This window comes from Anoplopoma fimbria, chromosome 7 (assembly GCF_027596085.1).
Source record: "Anoplopoma fimbria isolate UVic2021 breed Golden Eagle Sablefish chromosome 7, Afim_UVic_2022, whole genome shotgun sequence".
Classification (NCBI taxonomy): domain Eukaryota; kingdom Metazoa; phylum Chordata; class Actinopteri; order Perciformes; family Anoplopomatidae; genus Anoplopoma; species Anoplopoma fimbria.
Window position 1 is genome coordinate 7,538,896 of NC_072455.1, and position 14,773 is coordinate 7,553,668.

Below are 14,773 nucleotides of genomic sequence, written 5' to 3' on the forward strand. Positions count from 1 at the left end.
TTGCATGAGAGTGTGGTGGCAGTTGTCATCTCACCCCGAACATTTGCCGGAGGTCAGGGTCTCGGAAACGGAAAGGGATGTTGGAGACGTGTAACCTCTTGGGCTGCTGCTTCTCTGATGAATCGCTGGACTGCAGGTGGAGGTGCTGGGAGCCCTCCGTCTGTACAACCTCCTCTGCCTGCTGCAGGGAAACACACAGCGTGCCAAAGATTAGCTCCTATCATGTTAAAAAATGTATAAAAAAAGATCCAGGTGAGAGGCAAGGTTGTTCAGCTGGATATCTCACATTATCTCACATCTCACATAACCTATTCGCACCACAAGAACGGTAAGTGGTGGCAAATGGATGGATGGAGGGAAGTGACATCATGTGATGTCACATTCTGGGTAATTCATGGGTCAATCCACTATAGCTCAGAGTTGTACATTTGGAAAAAGCTCCAGGAACAGCACTGGTCAGTGATTTGGAGCTGTGGCCACAGTCGGAATCGCAGGTCATATATATATATATATATATATATATATATATATATATATATATATATATATATATATATATTTTTACACACACAATCAGAAGAAGAGTTGAGAAGTATTGGAACATTTTGAAGTGAAAGGGATTGGAAAAAGTCATAGAAAAAGTCATACTCGTCACACTCATAGCCACGATGCAAATAAATAAATAAATAAATAATAACTTTCCAACGTTTCTTACCATGAAAAAGGATAACCCTGAAGAAGACTCCCAGGCATCATTAGCCTGGTTTGATATTGACTTATCCTCTTCATACAGAACTGTAAGCTCAGACAGGTTGGCTTTAATGCCAGTTTTGTTCTATGAAAGGATTGTATTATTCATTACACTGACTTCAGTAAGTCAGAGGAGTTGAAGGCTGTTTCCAAAACCCAGTTCCCTTGTAGCCTTCACCATCAAACAACTTTGGTGATTTGTTTTTTACTGCTGGGATGTATGTATCAGTGTCTTCCACAAGGCAGGACCCAACCATGGTTAAAGCAGTAGCCTCCTGGGAAAGAGGAGGACCTCCCACTACTACTTCCACTGAAACAAAAGACTCAGCACACTAAGGCTATCGATGGTATTGAGTGTTAAAACTAGTGGTTTATCTCTATACAGTCTAGCAGGAGATGAGCTTGTTGTAGTTGCAGAATTACTGGACTCCAATTTGGTGTTTAGATATCTGTTATAAGTCAGTCATCAATTTTTGAGCAATTGTCAGGAACTTTTGTAAGACAGTAAATCTTAAAACATATAACATATTATATATATATAGCAAGCAATCAGGCATAATGACCTTTGCATATATAGCAGCATCCACAATTCAACATTTTGACAAAATTTCTCATTTCAAAATTGCCGACAACACATGGTGATTTGTCTTATTGATTGGTTGCCAAATGCAAAGAAGGCTGGTCCCATTTAATATGAGCCTGTTAGAGGCCATAGACGGGATAGATAGGGAGAAGGAGCAAGTTGATGTCCTTTGTTGAGAGAGTGATGGACAATGAATGATTGATGAACTCTTATCCCTAAAGTATTTTGGTTAAGAGTCTGGTTTTAACCTAAATGAACCAAGATGGTTGCCGAGCTTTGAGCAGTCAGGGCATGGTCATCGACGGTACAGAAGACACCGGTTCAGCCTGGCTCCCTGCACGCAGCCAGATATGGACGACACAAAACGTGTCTCAATTTGCATACTTCTGTACCTACCCTTAAACCGTTGCATAAGTGCACACACAGCAACAAGTATGGGAAAATGCAGTGCACTATGAGTACCCAAATGGTGTACTCATAATGGTCAGAAAGTTGAGCGTGGATGTTGAACACTTCTCACCCTTCAACAATTGCCATCTTGGCCCTATTGCGGAAGGAACGGTTCAATGAGCAGTTGCTGTTGCTCCAGAGTCACAAGTCTTATTAGAGATTAAATCCCCTAAACATGACAACAAATAATTTCTCTAGTGGAGTATACCATCATTCATGCCCTATATTGTTTACATCAATCTCACAGAGGCTTGATGAGTATTGCCTTAGTTATGAGGGGAAATGTTACAGTAGCTGTTATACACTTTTCCATGTTGCAGTCTCCGTTACAACAAGGAATAAAACAACAACAAAAAATAAAAAAGTTGTCTCCCTCCCAATTTCTTTAATTGCATCCACCTCTCGTTCACTTGCTTCTATTCCTCACATCTTAACCCCTCCCACTGAAAATTAAATGAGATGTCCTGATCCATCATCTGAAGCCCTCTGCTGGTCATAACTTATATCTCTTTTAATTCTGCAGCAGCAGCCTGAGAAGTAACCCAGCCTTTTTAGGTAAGTAACATTTTTTTTATTTAACTGCTACCTCTTGACTCTGTGAATGATGTTTCTGAGCCTTTTTGTAGGTCGTAACTGTTTAAACTTTTCAAACTGTGCTCTTGTGTTGTTTGCAGTGAGGAGCAAAAAGTGAGAGCAGAAAGAGTTGATGTCCATAATGAATCAGACCAACACGGGGATGGAGGGATGGAGATAGAAAAAATGAAAAAGAGAGATGAAGATGGGACGATGATGTCAGCTAAACCTACCCGATCAATGAGAGAGAAGTGCTAAGGTAGCAGCAGAGACAGAAAGAGAGAGGGAGGGAGAGAGAGAGAGAGAGAGGGACGGAGAGAGAAAAAGTGAGAGAGTAAAGGAGTGAGGGTTCAGAGAAGCATGCAGGCTAAGTGCTGATTGAAGAGAGAACAGTAAAAATGGAGAGACAGGCAAGTGAGGGTAATAGCATTACATCACACACACACACACACACACACACACACACACACACACACACACACACACACACACACACACACACACACACACACACACACACACACACACACACACACACACACACACACACACACACACACAAAAAGCTGAATAGGCAAAGAGCGCACTACTGAATGGGTTGCAGTAATAATCTGCCCGTGTGTGTGAGAAAGAGAGAGAGACACAGAGAGTGGTATCAATCCTCGGCCAGCGGCGGACAATGTAATGATAAAGCACACTCACCCTGACTCTTGGTCCCTGGTCCACACACACATACAGACCAACAGTCACAGCTGTGTTTTGCAAGTCAGATTGATGGTGTGCACACAAGTGTAATTATCCCGTCAGTCCTCCTGCATCTCCACCTCTACACTTCAACATCCACTGAACCTCTGTGCCACAAAACACACTTAGGCACAACTATTTTCAACGTATTTCTTTACTTTACAACGGACAATCTTTAATCTCCAACAACAATTTTCCTACTACACAGCAGACATGGGGAGGTTTGAATTGTACAATTCTCAGGACTTACCCAACACATGTCAACATGCATACGGCTTTTACAAAATAAACTTTCGTCTTCACAGTAAATTACTCAGGTAGGTCAAGGCAACAAAGCTACTTGGCTAGTTACTCTTCTAGACTGATCCAGTTCTGCTGTGACAAGGACCACTACAGGACCGCTACCTTTCTGCCAGCTGTTTTCCCCCTGTACAACCAGTCCCCTGTAGGTCCTAACAACTTTAGTGTAAGGTTTCACTTTTCAATGAAATGCCCCAGCCTGCCTGTCTGGTCCTTCAGGCCCCGGCCCACTAAAGCGCCACGCGTCCTTTCCGCAGTCCGGTCTACTCCAGCGCCATCTGTCCTTTCCGCGGTCCGGTTACCGCTGGGCCGTAACTTCCCTTGTTTACTGTTCCCGCTGGGCCGCAGCTTTCTCTGGTTCCTGTCCCCTCTTCCCCCTGTTTCAACAGAACTCCGACCTACAGAGACACAGTTGCCAGAGCTCCAACCTCCAGATGTGCTTCGGTTTCTGGTCGTCTTAATGCCCGTCCTTCGGAGCAGCTCCGTCACACCGGTCATCTTCATGGCCTCATCTCCTCCCAAGCAACTCCATCAGTCTGGTCGTCCTCATTCCCATAACTCCTTGTCCAGTGCTACCACAGTCCAAGTCCATCTTCTTTGCTGCTGCAAGATGTTGAAGGATGCCCGCATCTGAGGTACTGTAACTGCCAGGCCGTGCCTCCTGTTTTCCCCTGTGCTTCTTGTTTTCCCTAGTCTGTGTGTGGAGTTGGCGTGGCTCCTACCTGGTCTCCTCCGGCTCCTTCCTGATTACAACTCATTCACCTCACCTGTTCCAGTCAGCCAGTTCAGCTGCCTTCCATCTTCTCATCAACCCAACATTACAAGTCCCCCGGCTTCCAATCCACTCAGGGCCAGATCGTTGTTGCAACCTCCGTAGTATTCTAGCCATTCTTGTCCGCTCAGTTTATGTGTTTTTCTGAGTGTATTCCTCATATATCTTTGCCTGTACATACCTTCCCTAGTCAACCTGCCTTGCCAGCTCATTTCCCTGCCACAATCACACCCCGCTCTGCCTGGCCTGCCTTGCTTGAACAATCATCCACCATCGCCCTCTCACCCTTGGTCTCCGCTTCTCCATCTCAACCCTGATCGTTCTCACCACCCATTATTCCCTGAAATAAACCCTTTCAATTCTGTTACTTCCCTTGTCTGTGTCTGGGTTTGGGTCCAAACCTACAGTCACCGTGACATTTTAGCATCATAACACTGTGGTAAACCAGCTTTATTCAGCCGATGTGTGACTTTATAGATAGAGTGAATACAGCTTGGTCAAACGCCTTCGAGAAGATGTTATGGAACCAGAAACTAAGGCATTTGGTTTTCAAACTTATCTGGTACTTCCGCAACAGGTAAAGCAGCGAGAGTGGTTATTTTGGCCAGGGTTGACGACAAAGAGAAACATTGTTGGTATGAAAGATCCAATCTGTTGGTAGTCCCCTCCTCCTCTCCGGAGAGTAACAGGATGAGGAAAAGTCCATTTGAATTTGGTGTGAACACAGCATTACACAGTTTGTGAAATAATCCTGTTCAGAGTAGCCAATGCATCACAAATCCCTACATAGAGTATGTTTCTCTTGTTGATCCCTGTTCCACTGGAATCACCCATTCAGCATGCGTGTTAGCTCATGAAGCTGGCTGTAGTCTTTCATTAAGCTTAGCATGGTATGGAATGGAACAGCTTTAAGGCGGTAAGCCTTCTTCTGCCACATTCAAAGAGCTCAAATCTGTCCCTGCACTTCTTTCTGTCTCTATGGTCGCCATGCCTCCACCATCCATGGTGTGTGAGCAGCCAGGCAGGGAGGAGAAATAATTACATAAACATTATCGTACACAAGCAGCCCGAGCTTCCTCCACTGTCACCACGGAGACAGTACTGAGCTGTACAGTCTGTGTTGGTCTGTGTATGTGTGTGTGAGGAGGGAAGCTGTACATAACTAATCTACCCAACCAAGCCTACCTCATGCCAGCTACACAGATCCACACACAAGCAGCCCAAAACGCCCCAAACTCATCCACCTGATTACACACCCACTTAGATCCTCGTGATGTGTCGTAACTCTGTTTTTGAGTGGACATTTGTGTATGTGTGTGTGTGTGTGTGTGTGTGTGTGTGACTTGCTGAGCTCAGCAGTGCCCCTTCCCCGAGCCTATAATTGAAGCTATCAGATGGGAGTGCTGCCAGACGGGTAGATTACACACGGTTAGGCTGCTACAGAGCCCTCTTTCACCAGGGATTAGACAAAGACACACACACAGGCAGAAACACACGGGCACTTGAGAGGAGACAAGAAAGTAAACTTGGCTCCATCTTTAATCCCGTCTCTGTTCGATGGTGGTCTCTGGCATCCAATGATGTGAATGACACTACATGTGATAGCAGTGAGGAACGCTACATCAGCGAAACAGCGAGGACCCTGGAGACCGAATGAACAGCAGAAACACCAGATCAAAACCTCTCCCAGCATCCACTGGGAAGAGGTCAAAGGTCATCAACCAGGAGTCAGAAGATGGCTGGGGAACATCTGAGATGGAGACGGGGTAACCATTTCCACAATTATACGACAACATCCCTGAAGTATCCATACTGATACATCCCTGATGATAATTGAGATATATCCCCAAGTGATCAAATCCGTCAGCTGAGGAAGGCCATGAGATGCACAATCACTAATTCCTGTGCACGGATAACAATTTCATGTATGGCATCCAGATGTGCATCAGTGGAGGTGTAATAAAATATTTCTTTTTAATTTAAGCTCACCAAATAAGATTTCACAATATGATATATTCAGCACGCTGCAACTGGTATCTACATAACACAGTGGAGTGAACAATACAGCTGAGTACCATTTTTGTACAGATAAAAGCATATTGGTGAAAATAAATAATAAAACAAATAAGGTACAAATTTCCAACTAAAATATTTGAATACACATACTTTGTTTCCTCCTCTGATGAAAACACGATTAAAATGAAGTTCAGGTCCACAGAAGCAACGCTGATGGGCTAATATTAGTCTATTAATAAAAAATAAAAACAGCACAGTATGAACCTGATATATTGCTCTGACAGTATAATTTATGACAGTAAATATAGTAAGTGCCTTTTAGCCCACAGTGAAGGTGCATTCTGTAGAGTGTATTTTTCCTTTATCCTGCAGTAACTATGCCTCTTGACAGTAACAGTTACAGCCTGTGACAAACTCTCCACAGCGACTGTAAAACACTCCCAGTAATGCTGACTGTACCGTGTCTTTTTCTCTCGCCGGACTCCCCCACTCTGCCATCACTGTCTGTATGCTCCCGTATCTTCCCAACATGCTCCATTCTTATTGGCCCTGACAGCTTGAAGGCTCCTCAACTAGAGGCGAGTGGTGGTGCAGTTAACTATAGTGTGGACATCCTTAGCATTGCCTGTGTGTATGTGTATCTATGCAGCTCTGTGGTGAAATGCAGCTTTGACATTTACTCATTTGTCAGTGACATCTATCCTTGTTGCATGTGAAATGTGTGTATATACATGTGTGAATGTACTGTATAGTCCACACATGAATTTGGACACAAAAAAATCTCCTCTCTCCTCATTCAGTATATCTTTTGGATATCATTTTCTGCCTTGTTTTATGCATTTTCTCAGATTTCTAAAGCTTTTATGGGAGCAGAGGAGGGGGTTACTTATTACTTTTTAAGTTCTAGGTTTCATGTTGTGTGAAGTGTGGTGTCAAAGTAACTTCAGAAAGATCGTCCTAGAGTCAACGAGAGATGTTTCACTCTCGGTTGCCTGATTGCTTCCCAGCGTGCAACCCATAACTAAAAATGTATTTGGGCTGCAACTCTGTCCCAGCTAACTATCTCCAAACCTTAAAACCTTCAAAGGACAAAGCAGACCGGGGATGGCTAAAATATACATAAGATAAATCATAAGACGGCAGTGTGAATTTGAGATGTCCCTGTTGGCATTCCATTGCATTGTAAAGTCAGATTCAACCCACTGCACTTTTTTACTCCGTTGCCACTTTAACGATAACCTGTTGGAGGTTTGACTGAAGCTAATCTCAGAATTATTTTTTGAATTTGAATTATTGATGAACAATAATAATTTTGTGTTTTCCCCAAGTGATTATAATTCCAAACACAGGTCTGACACAGACAACGCTGAATTCTGCAGCAGCCATGGTTGAATGAACCTGTTAGAGTGCTGGCAAATCCCTACAGCACCCTGCAGGTTTCCAATTCATTTAATATTACATTTAAAATAAAAAAAAGAAGTATCAATGTCAACAATCTATAGAACCATTCTCACCATCAGAAGGCTATTATTACGATAAATACCTTAAACAGCACAAACTGGGTTAGAGCATGCAGAGTCTTGTCACAACATGACTTCATCAGGTATGAATTCACAAAGTAATGAAGAAATAGTATATTGAGTGATAAAGTATCATAAGCTATGGGAATAGAGAAGAGAAAAGTTCTAAATTAGATCCATCCACAGGAGTTTGGAACTGGTGTGGTAAAAGGTGCAATGAAACTGGGGTCAGCATGTAATCTCTACTACTGAGTCAATACAGTCTAAATCTACATTCATCAGCTATATATAACAAAGACTATTACTAACAAAGAGCTGGGCAAGAATACGCAAAATTCAATCAGGCTGCTGAACATGCAGCTGAAAAATAACACTGCTATCCTACAATCATCATGTGCGGTGGGGGACAATAGTTTACGTTAGCCGACTATGTTGACTTTGACACTAACCGGGGTCTCTACTGTCCGTGTACGATTTTATAGTTTTTTTATTGGATTCAAACCAAATCGTCAGAAACGTGAAAACAATTTGGTCTTGTCCAGGACACCACCCAGCTTGGAAGAGAGTGGTCGGCACTTGGCAGCTCCAAGAGACGGCTGCAGAAACACAAATTTAGCAAGCATAATCCCCCAACATCGGGAGTCATAGCGCTCTGGATCTCTGATCAGCTGATCCATTGGACAGAACAGCTGATCCATTGGAGGAGTTAGGGCGATGCCTCAGAATCAGACATATGGGCCTGCGCTGGCTAAATCCGAGCTAACTGCTAGATGGAGGTATGTCTCCTGGTTCTGCCGTACCCTCTGCTATACTGGGAATGAGACTCCCTGTGGAGGGAAGACGAGGAGGGTGAGAGTGGTTTTCTTGTTTCTGTCACATAAAAAATTATAAAAACGCACACGGACCATGGATGTTTTATTGATGAGCCCGAGGTGCAGCTCTACTTCTGCGTTCTCTGGACTGTGGGCAGACTCACCATTGCCTCCAGGTCCAAGTGGTATTACAAGACATGACCGGCTGAACCTTGCTGGTTTGCAGTAGATGTCTCTGCAGCGCAATATAGTAATTTATTTGGCATGATGTCAAAACTGTTACTTCTTCACATGTAAGTTAATATTTTGAAATGCTTAAAACAAAAATTGTGGCCAGACCTTTTGCCATCCACTGCGTGTGAGTGAACTATAAAGCATCAGCGTGAACAGACATGCTGCTGGCAGGATGGGAGTCTGCATGAGGCGGGGACTAAATGTAGATCTGCTGGACTATCTGCGGGACTAACCCTAACCCCCTAACCCCACTATAAGAAAGCAATAATCTCAAAGGTTGTCTATGAATGACGAGAGCATAATGCACCTCATCAGAGGTTTTGACTATTCATACAAACATTTACACATGTGTTCCCATTAATTAATTTCTACCCCTTATGGTGCATGGTAAAAGAGAAAAATAAATCCTCCCACCAGACCTTCAGTCATGTCCTCATTGATGCAACGTATCCTCATACAACAGATTATATAACATCAGTGTTTCTGCTTGTTACATGTAAAGAGTATTTTTCTAAATAAACCTTTGTCTTTACAGGAAGCAACTTAGTTAAGTTTTGGCAACGAAAAGAAAAAGGAAAAGACTGTGGTTTGGGTTGAAATAACAACGGAAGTGGCATTACTTAAAGTTACCTCAGGTAACTTTCATATTGTGAAAGTTTCTGTAGACAAAAGCTGTAGTGTCTCCGAGCACCAGAGTCCCTTTAGAAAACCTCTCATTTTACTGCAGCAGGCCTCTGACACTCTGCTACACACAGTCCTGGTTCTACCTCCCGTCCCTACAGCGGGCCCAGCATTACGTCCTGCGTCTCGAGCAGCGTGGTTAAGATGTTTCCTCCCAGCTGGGAACGGTGGAGCAGCGAGGAGAAGCTCTGCTCCTGGAGGAGGAGATGCTGCTGATGTTGGAGTCTGAGCTGAAGGAGTTTCTGGTGAATCTACATGATTTAATCAGATTTTATGTGGAATCCTACCTGGTGGCACTGATGACAATCATCAAGAATAACTGTATAGAAATAGTCAATCTAATTTACTCATTTACTAACAGTAACCATAAGTACGAAATTTAAGACTTTTCATTTCCCATTCCCAATTTTTTAAAATATCTACAAATTACAGCGCTTTATTTTTTGGTGGTATAGCCACAAAAATTAATGTATGAAAACAGCCTGCTCGACTTTGTATTGAAATAAAATACACCAAAACCCTTCGTCCCATTTGGTCCATAAAGATGATGTACAAGCTGTAGACTCACCGTTACTGTGTTGGCTGTGAGGGCAGGAGTGTTGCTGTCGTTTCCCGGCTGTTCGTTCTGCGTGTGTGTCGGCGTGTACAGTGTCAAAGCGTGCTCGGCCACCGTGCTCGGTCCTGTGTAGTCTGCAGGTGGGTGGGTGTGGGGCGTGGCATACTCAGCTGGGATGCCATTCTGTGGTGGAGGGGGGTACTGGGCAGGTGGGAAGGGTTGGGCCATGGCTTCAGGGGGAGCTGGGGCCTCTTGGTTACCCTGCAAGGATGGAGATGGGGACAGGAACACAACAAACCAACTGGTTAATAAGGTTTGACTGGTTTGTTGTCTAAGACCTGGTGCAGCTTGTGTAAACATAAAAATGTAAACTGATCATTGCAGAATGTGGATTTCTGTATACTGGTTTTGAGGCAGACAGTGAGGCCAATGTTTCTCACAATGTGATCTCATATAGCCTTTTACCGTTATGAGACACAAAGCTGTTACTATAAATCGTATTATACATTCAATCTAATTTTAATTATATTTAAATCTCCACATTTTGATATGAATAAAGGCAGGTTTACCCTGAGGCTTTTTTTCTGAAATGGTCAAAGCTTTCCATAAAACTAGCTAGGCAGAATTCTGCTTCCAATACGATAAGCAAGGGCCCCAAATCATTGAGCCTCTTTGGCTGTGGTTTGAGTTAGGGCTAACTTAGTGCTTTTTGGATCATCTAGAAAAGTCTGACGTACCCATATTAAGAGGGCTGTGTCTCACTTTTGGTGCATTTCTGAGACAATTCGACAATCCTGCCCCCCTGCGTGAGGATGTGTGAAAACTGATCTGTTTATAACTTCTCCCTCAAACTATCTTCCCCTTTTTTATGATTTTGTTTATTAAATTGATTCAAGACGTGAGTAAAGACACAACGTAATTTGATAAGGTTAACACAAAGAGCAAAATACATTTAGAACATACACACCGCAAAAAAGGGTTAGAATCAAATATTAATAAAGATATATATATATTTTTTTTTTATATTTTTTTTTTCCCTTTCAAATATCTTTTCCATTCTTAACACTTCTGCCACTTTTCCTATGTACAACTGAGTGGAACACCATTTGACTGTCTTAAAGTGTGTATCATTATCTCATTCATTGCATCATGTTCATCTCAATGATTGCAGAATCTTTGCCCCAAATGTGGCCTTAAGAAAGAGGTAAAAAACAACTTTGGGCCACCTTTAGACATGGTCAGCAACACTTCATACAACATACATTTGATTGGATCATACAGGATCCCATAGTATCTGTTCTATATTCTGTCTGATATCAAATAAAGGCAAACAAAAACAACCTTTAAAGTAATACAACAACAAAAATACCAGCAGGAATTGCAGGATATTCATAATTCAAGTGAATCTGTTGCTCTACGATCAGTTCAGGATTGTAGAGGTTCCCTTCATTTTACTATTCAATAAGAAGGTTATCTGTAAAAGAAGAATGTGCACCTCAAGCATACTTAAGACCAGGCCTACACAGAGTTTTCTAGAGATAGATGTGGCTGATAAGAGAGAGATAAATACGAGGTGTCAGACCTAAATCTAGAGTAAAACATTGTTTGTTTGGTTGTTTGCCAATTTCGCTGAGAAATTATTTCCCTGTTAATGAATTGAATTAAATCCTAAATGTGAAGCAGATGTTGGCATGATTGGCAGTTATGTTCGACAGAGATGTTTTATGTGGGTATCTGAGACTGAGAGTGAAGCAGGGACAGGACAGGAGTAACGGGACTCAGTTAATCAGCACATCTCATTGAGTTAGAATAACAGCCGTGGTTTGCTCACACAATCCGAACAGTGACGAGACTGGGAGAGAACACTCCAAACTACCTGTCTGTCTACAATAAACACCAAAAGGCATAATCAGATTAAATGAAAATACAACAGTTGGTACTGTGAGTGCCATAGAGAGTGAGAGTGTATCCTTTGTACGTGGCATGAGAAGAATGTTGGATTTACTTGAAGAACAGAAGTCTGTTCAGACAACATAAACAACCTCACCCACGCGGGTAATCTCTGTGAAAAGATGTCCACACAAACACTCTAACAGCACAGGGACAGACAAACAGACAGACCAAAAGAAAGTAATGCATCTCTTACAGAGATGAGGAAGATCAATTAACTGATTGAAATCCATGTTTTTAATAGAAGTTGACGTTCTCCCTCTCATCTCTGCTTTTCCTACAAGTCCTCACTTGCTTAAGTCGTTGAGATTCCTCCTCTCTTGCTGTTAAGGTGAGTATGATGCTCTTTCACCCCTGTCCAGGCTCTCCTTCTAATTTACATGCTCGTCAGATAATAATTTCCTGCAACCGATGATGATGATGATGATGATGATGAATCCATCTGACATATTAGCATCACGCTTTTCTTCCGCACTGCTCAAAATCTTTTTGGAAAGTGGTTTAAATTTTTTTTAAATCAATCACAGCAACTTTTTGAGGTGGGCAGAGAGTCTGACCTTAGCTGTTTCCAATAGTGCTATTGAAGTTGGCTATCCTTATGCATGGAGATTGATGGTGTTGGGCATAATAAAGCAGTTTGCCGATGGCTCAGCGACTGTAGCTACGTCGTTGCTGGCAGAGAGTCTTTGTCGACTCCCCAGGCAGGGAAGCGTTATGCTCAATTTAGGGTTTACTTAGGCTCACTTCACACACAAATGAAGAAAAATATAAATCTACAGCAGCAAACGAGTCAAGTCATCAATAATGAGATGGGACTTTGTTGTGCTTGTTAGATTTGGATGCGAGTAATGCTTTTTTAAACACCTTGTGATGTCCTAACAGCTGAAATGAACAATCTACTTACCGAGTACAAATACACACATATACACAGATTTACATTTGACAGCTCATTTCAAACTTTAGTGGCAATTTCAGCCTGTTATTTTGTATTAAATGCAGTTCATCTTAGCTCAGGTTGTGCAAACTTGTATGCTCTTATAAATCACCTCTTACAAATCACAGGTGGAAATATTTGAAGTGTTGTCTTGGAGTTTAGCTCTTCCCTTCTTCGTCTTCTACTATATATCAATTGGCTTTGTTTTCACGGTTTCCTTCATAAATGATGACACTGTTTCCACCTAATTAATTTCATTGCTGAGATCTGTGATCATGGCATTTCTACGACAGGTCAAGAAACAGGAAACAGTGCCTTCGGTTTAAAAAATATATAATCAAACAGTTTCATATGCATGATGATCCCAAAGTGGAATAAACAGAGTGGCTGACATCACTCCCTGTTTAACTAGTCTCTGTAACTCAATACAATATCACATTGAGGGTTTCTTTTATTGGTTTGAGTGAAAGAATGAAATGTGCTACTGGGGTTAACTGGCAACATATGAAGCTAGTGTCTAGATTGTAACCCTCAAAAGGGTAAGGCATTGAGCCAGAATGGTTACCGTTAGAATAGGTCGTCAAACCTTACATTTGTGAAACTCTTGCGAGATGGTTAATGAGAATCTAGGACAGACCAGGCACTAGGGCTCCCCCTTCCTACTCAACATCAAATTCAAATTGAGTCCTCCTTATTTTGTTTATTTTATATATCCATTATTTTCATTTCATTTTTAACATTATTATAAGTAGCTCACAATGCATTTTCTGCAAACAAATAAATAAAAATAAATTACAACTCCAATGCAAACAGATATTTTCCTTATTTTCCAGGCAACAGAAATGGAGAGCCCTACATGTTAGGCTAGGAAAGCCAGGTCTCACAAATTTACATGAAGAGAAATGGACGGACCTGACTCCGCATTGGAGCGCTCAACAGACACACTCATTGATGGTTTGCTCCTCTCTGGGGATGGATACATAGGATTGAAGGCGTGCCAAAAATCTCACCATTATTCAATTTTGGTAGATTACTAAAATCTGAACGTGAACTAAAAACAAGAGAACAGTATGCACAAGATTATCATGGAGCTAGTTGCTGACACATCCGTCAAATCTGACTGAGAGAAGATCATTGTGGGAAATACGGGGGCTCTTGGGGGGTATCTCACACTGGAGAAGATCATGATAAGCTTGTTGTTAAAAAACTTGGGCCGGATCAGCTTGACGTTACAATTTGCCAGAAAACAAATGATAGGAAAAAAGAATACAATTAATCGTTTTCTAACAAGTGGTGTGTAAAAACGTAATGGCTTACTGCCTGTTGGGATGTTAAGGCAGGATTCTGGTTTACTTGACTCCATTTCCAAATTAGAGGAACAGATGTGGGTAAAACATGGTGTAAATTACATTAAGCACCTTTCTGAAAGCTAAGTTTGAAGAAGGCTACAGGATAAGTGTCAGAGAGCAACAAATGCAGTTTTAGTTATGTTCGGTTTGATTCAGGAATAAAAATGTGTCTACATTCAAACATTATGTTAAAAAGGAAAAAAAAGTCATTGTAGTTATGTAGTTTTTTTTCCTCAGCATTCAAAAAACTGCAGCTTCCATGAATTCTTTCCAGTCAGCAGTTTTCTAATTATACATCATCACCATCTCTCTTATCCGTGGCATCCACACAAGCTCTCTTCTATCTTTCCAGCTCTTTAGCTTTAATCACTGCTGTCTGAAAACCTCTCCTTTGTTCTGCCTGTTCTGTCCCATCTCATGGCGTTTGTTAAAGCCAACTAACAGCAGAAATACTAAGTAAACAAGAATATTGTTTTTTTTTTTAAATGCCATCCTTATCTCGACAAACGGAGCAAACCACATTTCACGCTGTTATGTTGCAGAGGTTTT

The 14,773-nt window shown here is 41.9% G+C and overlaps 1 protein-coding gene across 2 annotated transcripts in view; it reads right to left on the minus strand.

Moving 5' to 3' along the window:
• LOC129093216 (RNA binding protein fox-1 homolog 3-like) overlaps positions 1-10,255 on the minus strand; it is a 58,913-nt gene extending 48,658 nt beyond the window's left edge. Inside the window, exons 1-2 of one of the 2 annotated variants that reach the window (XM_054601151.1) lie at positions 10,004-10,255; positions 35-181 (exon numbers count right to left, since the gene is read on the minus strand). In XM_054601151.1, coding sequence (XP_054457126.1) covers positions 35-181; positions 10,004-10,219 — 363 coding nt within the window. In that variant the 5' untranslated portion in view covers positions 10,220-10,255. The remainder of the gene's footprint in view (positions 1-34; positions 182-10,003) is intronic. The other variant, XM_054601150.1, reaches the window with a different exon arrangement.
• Positions 10,256-14,773: the final 4,518 nt, after the last annotated feature.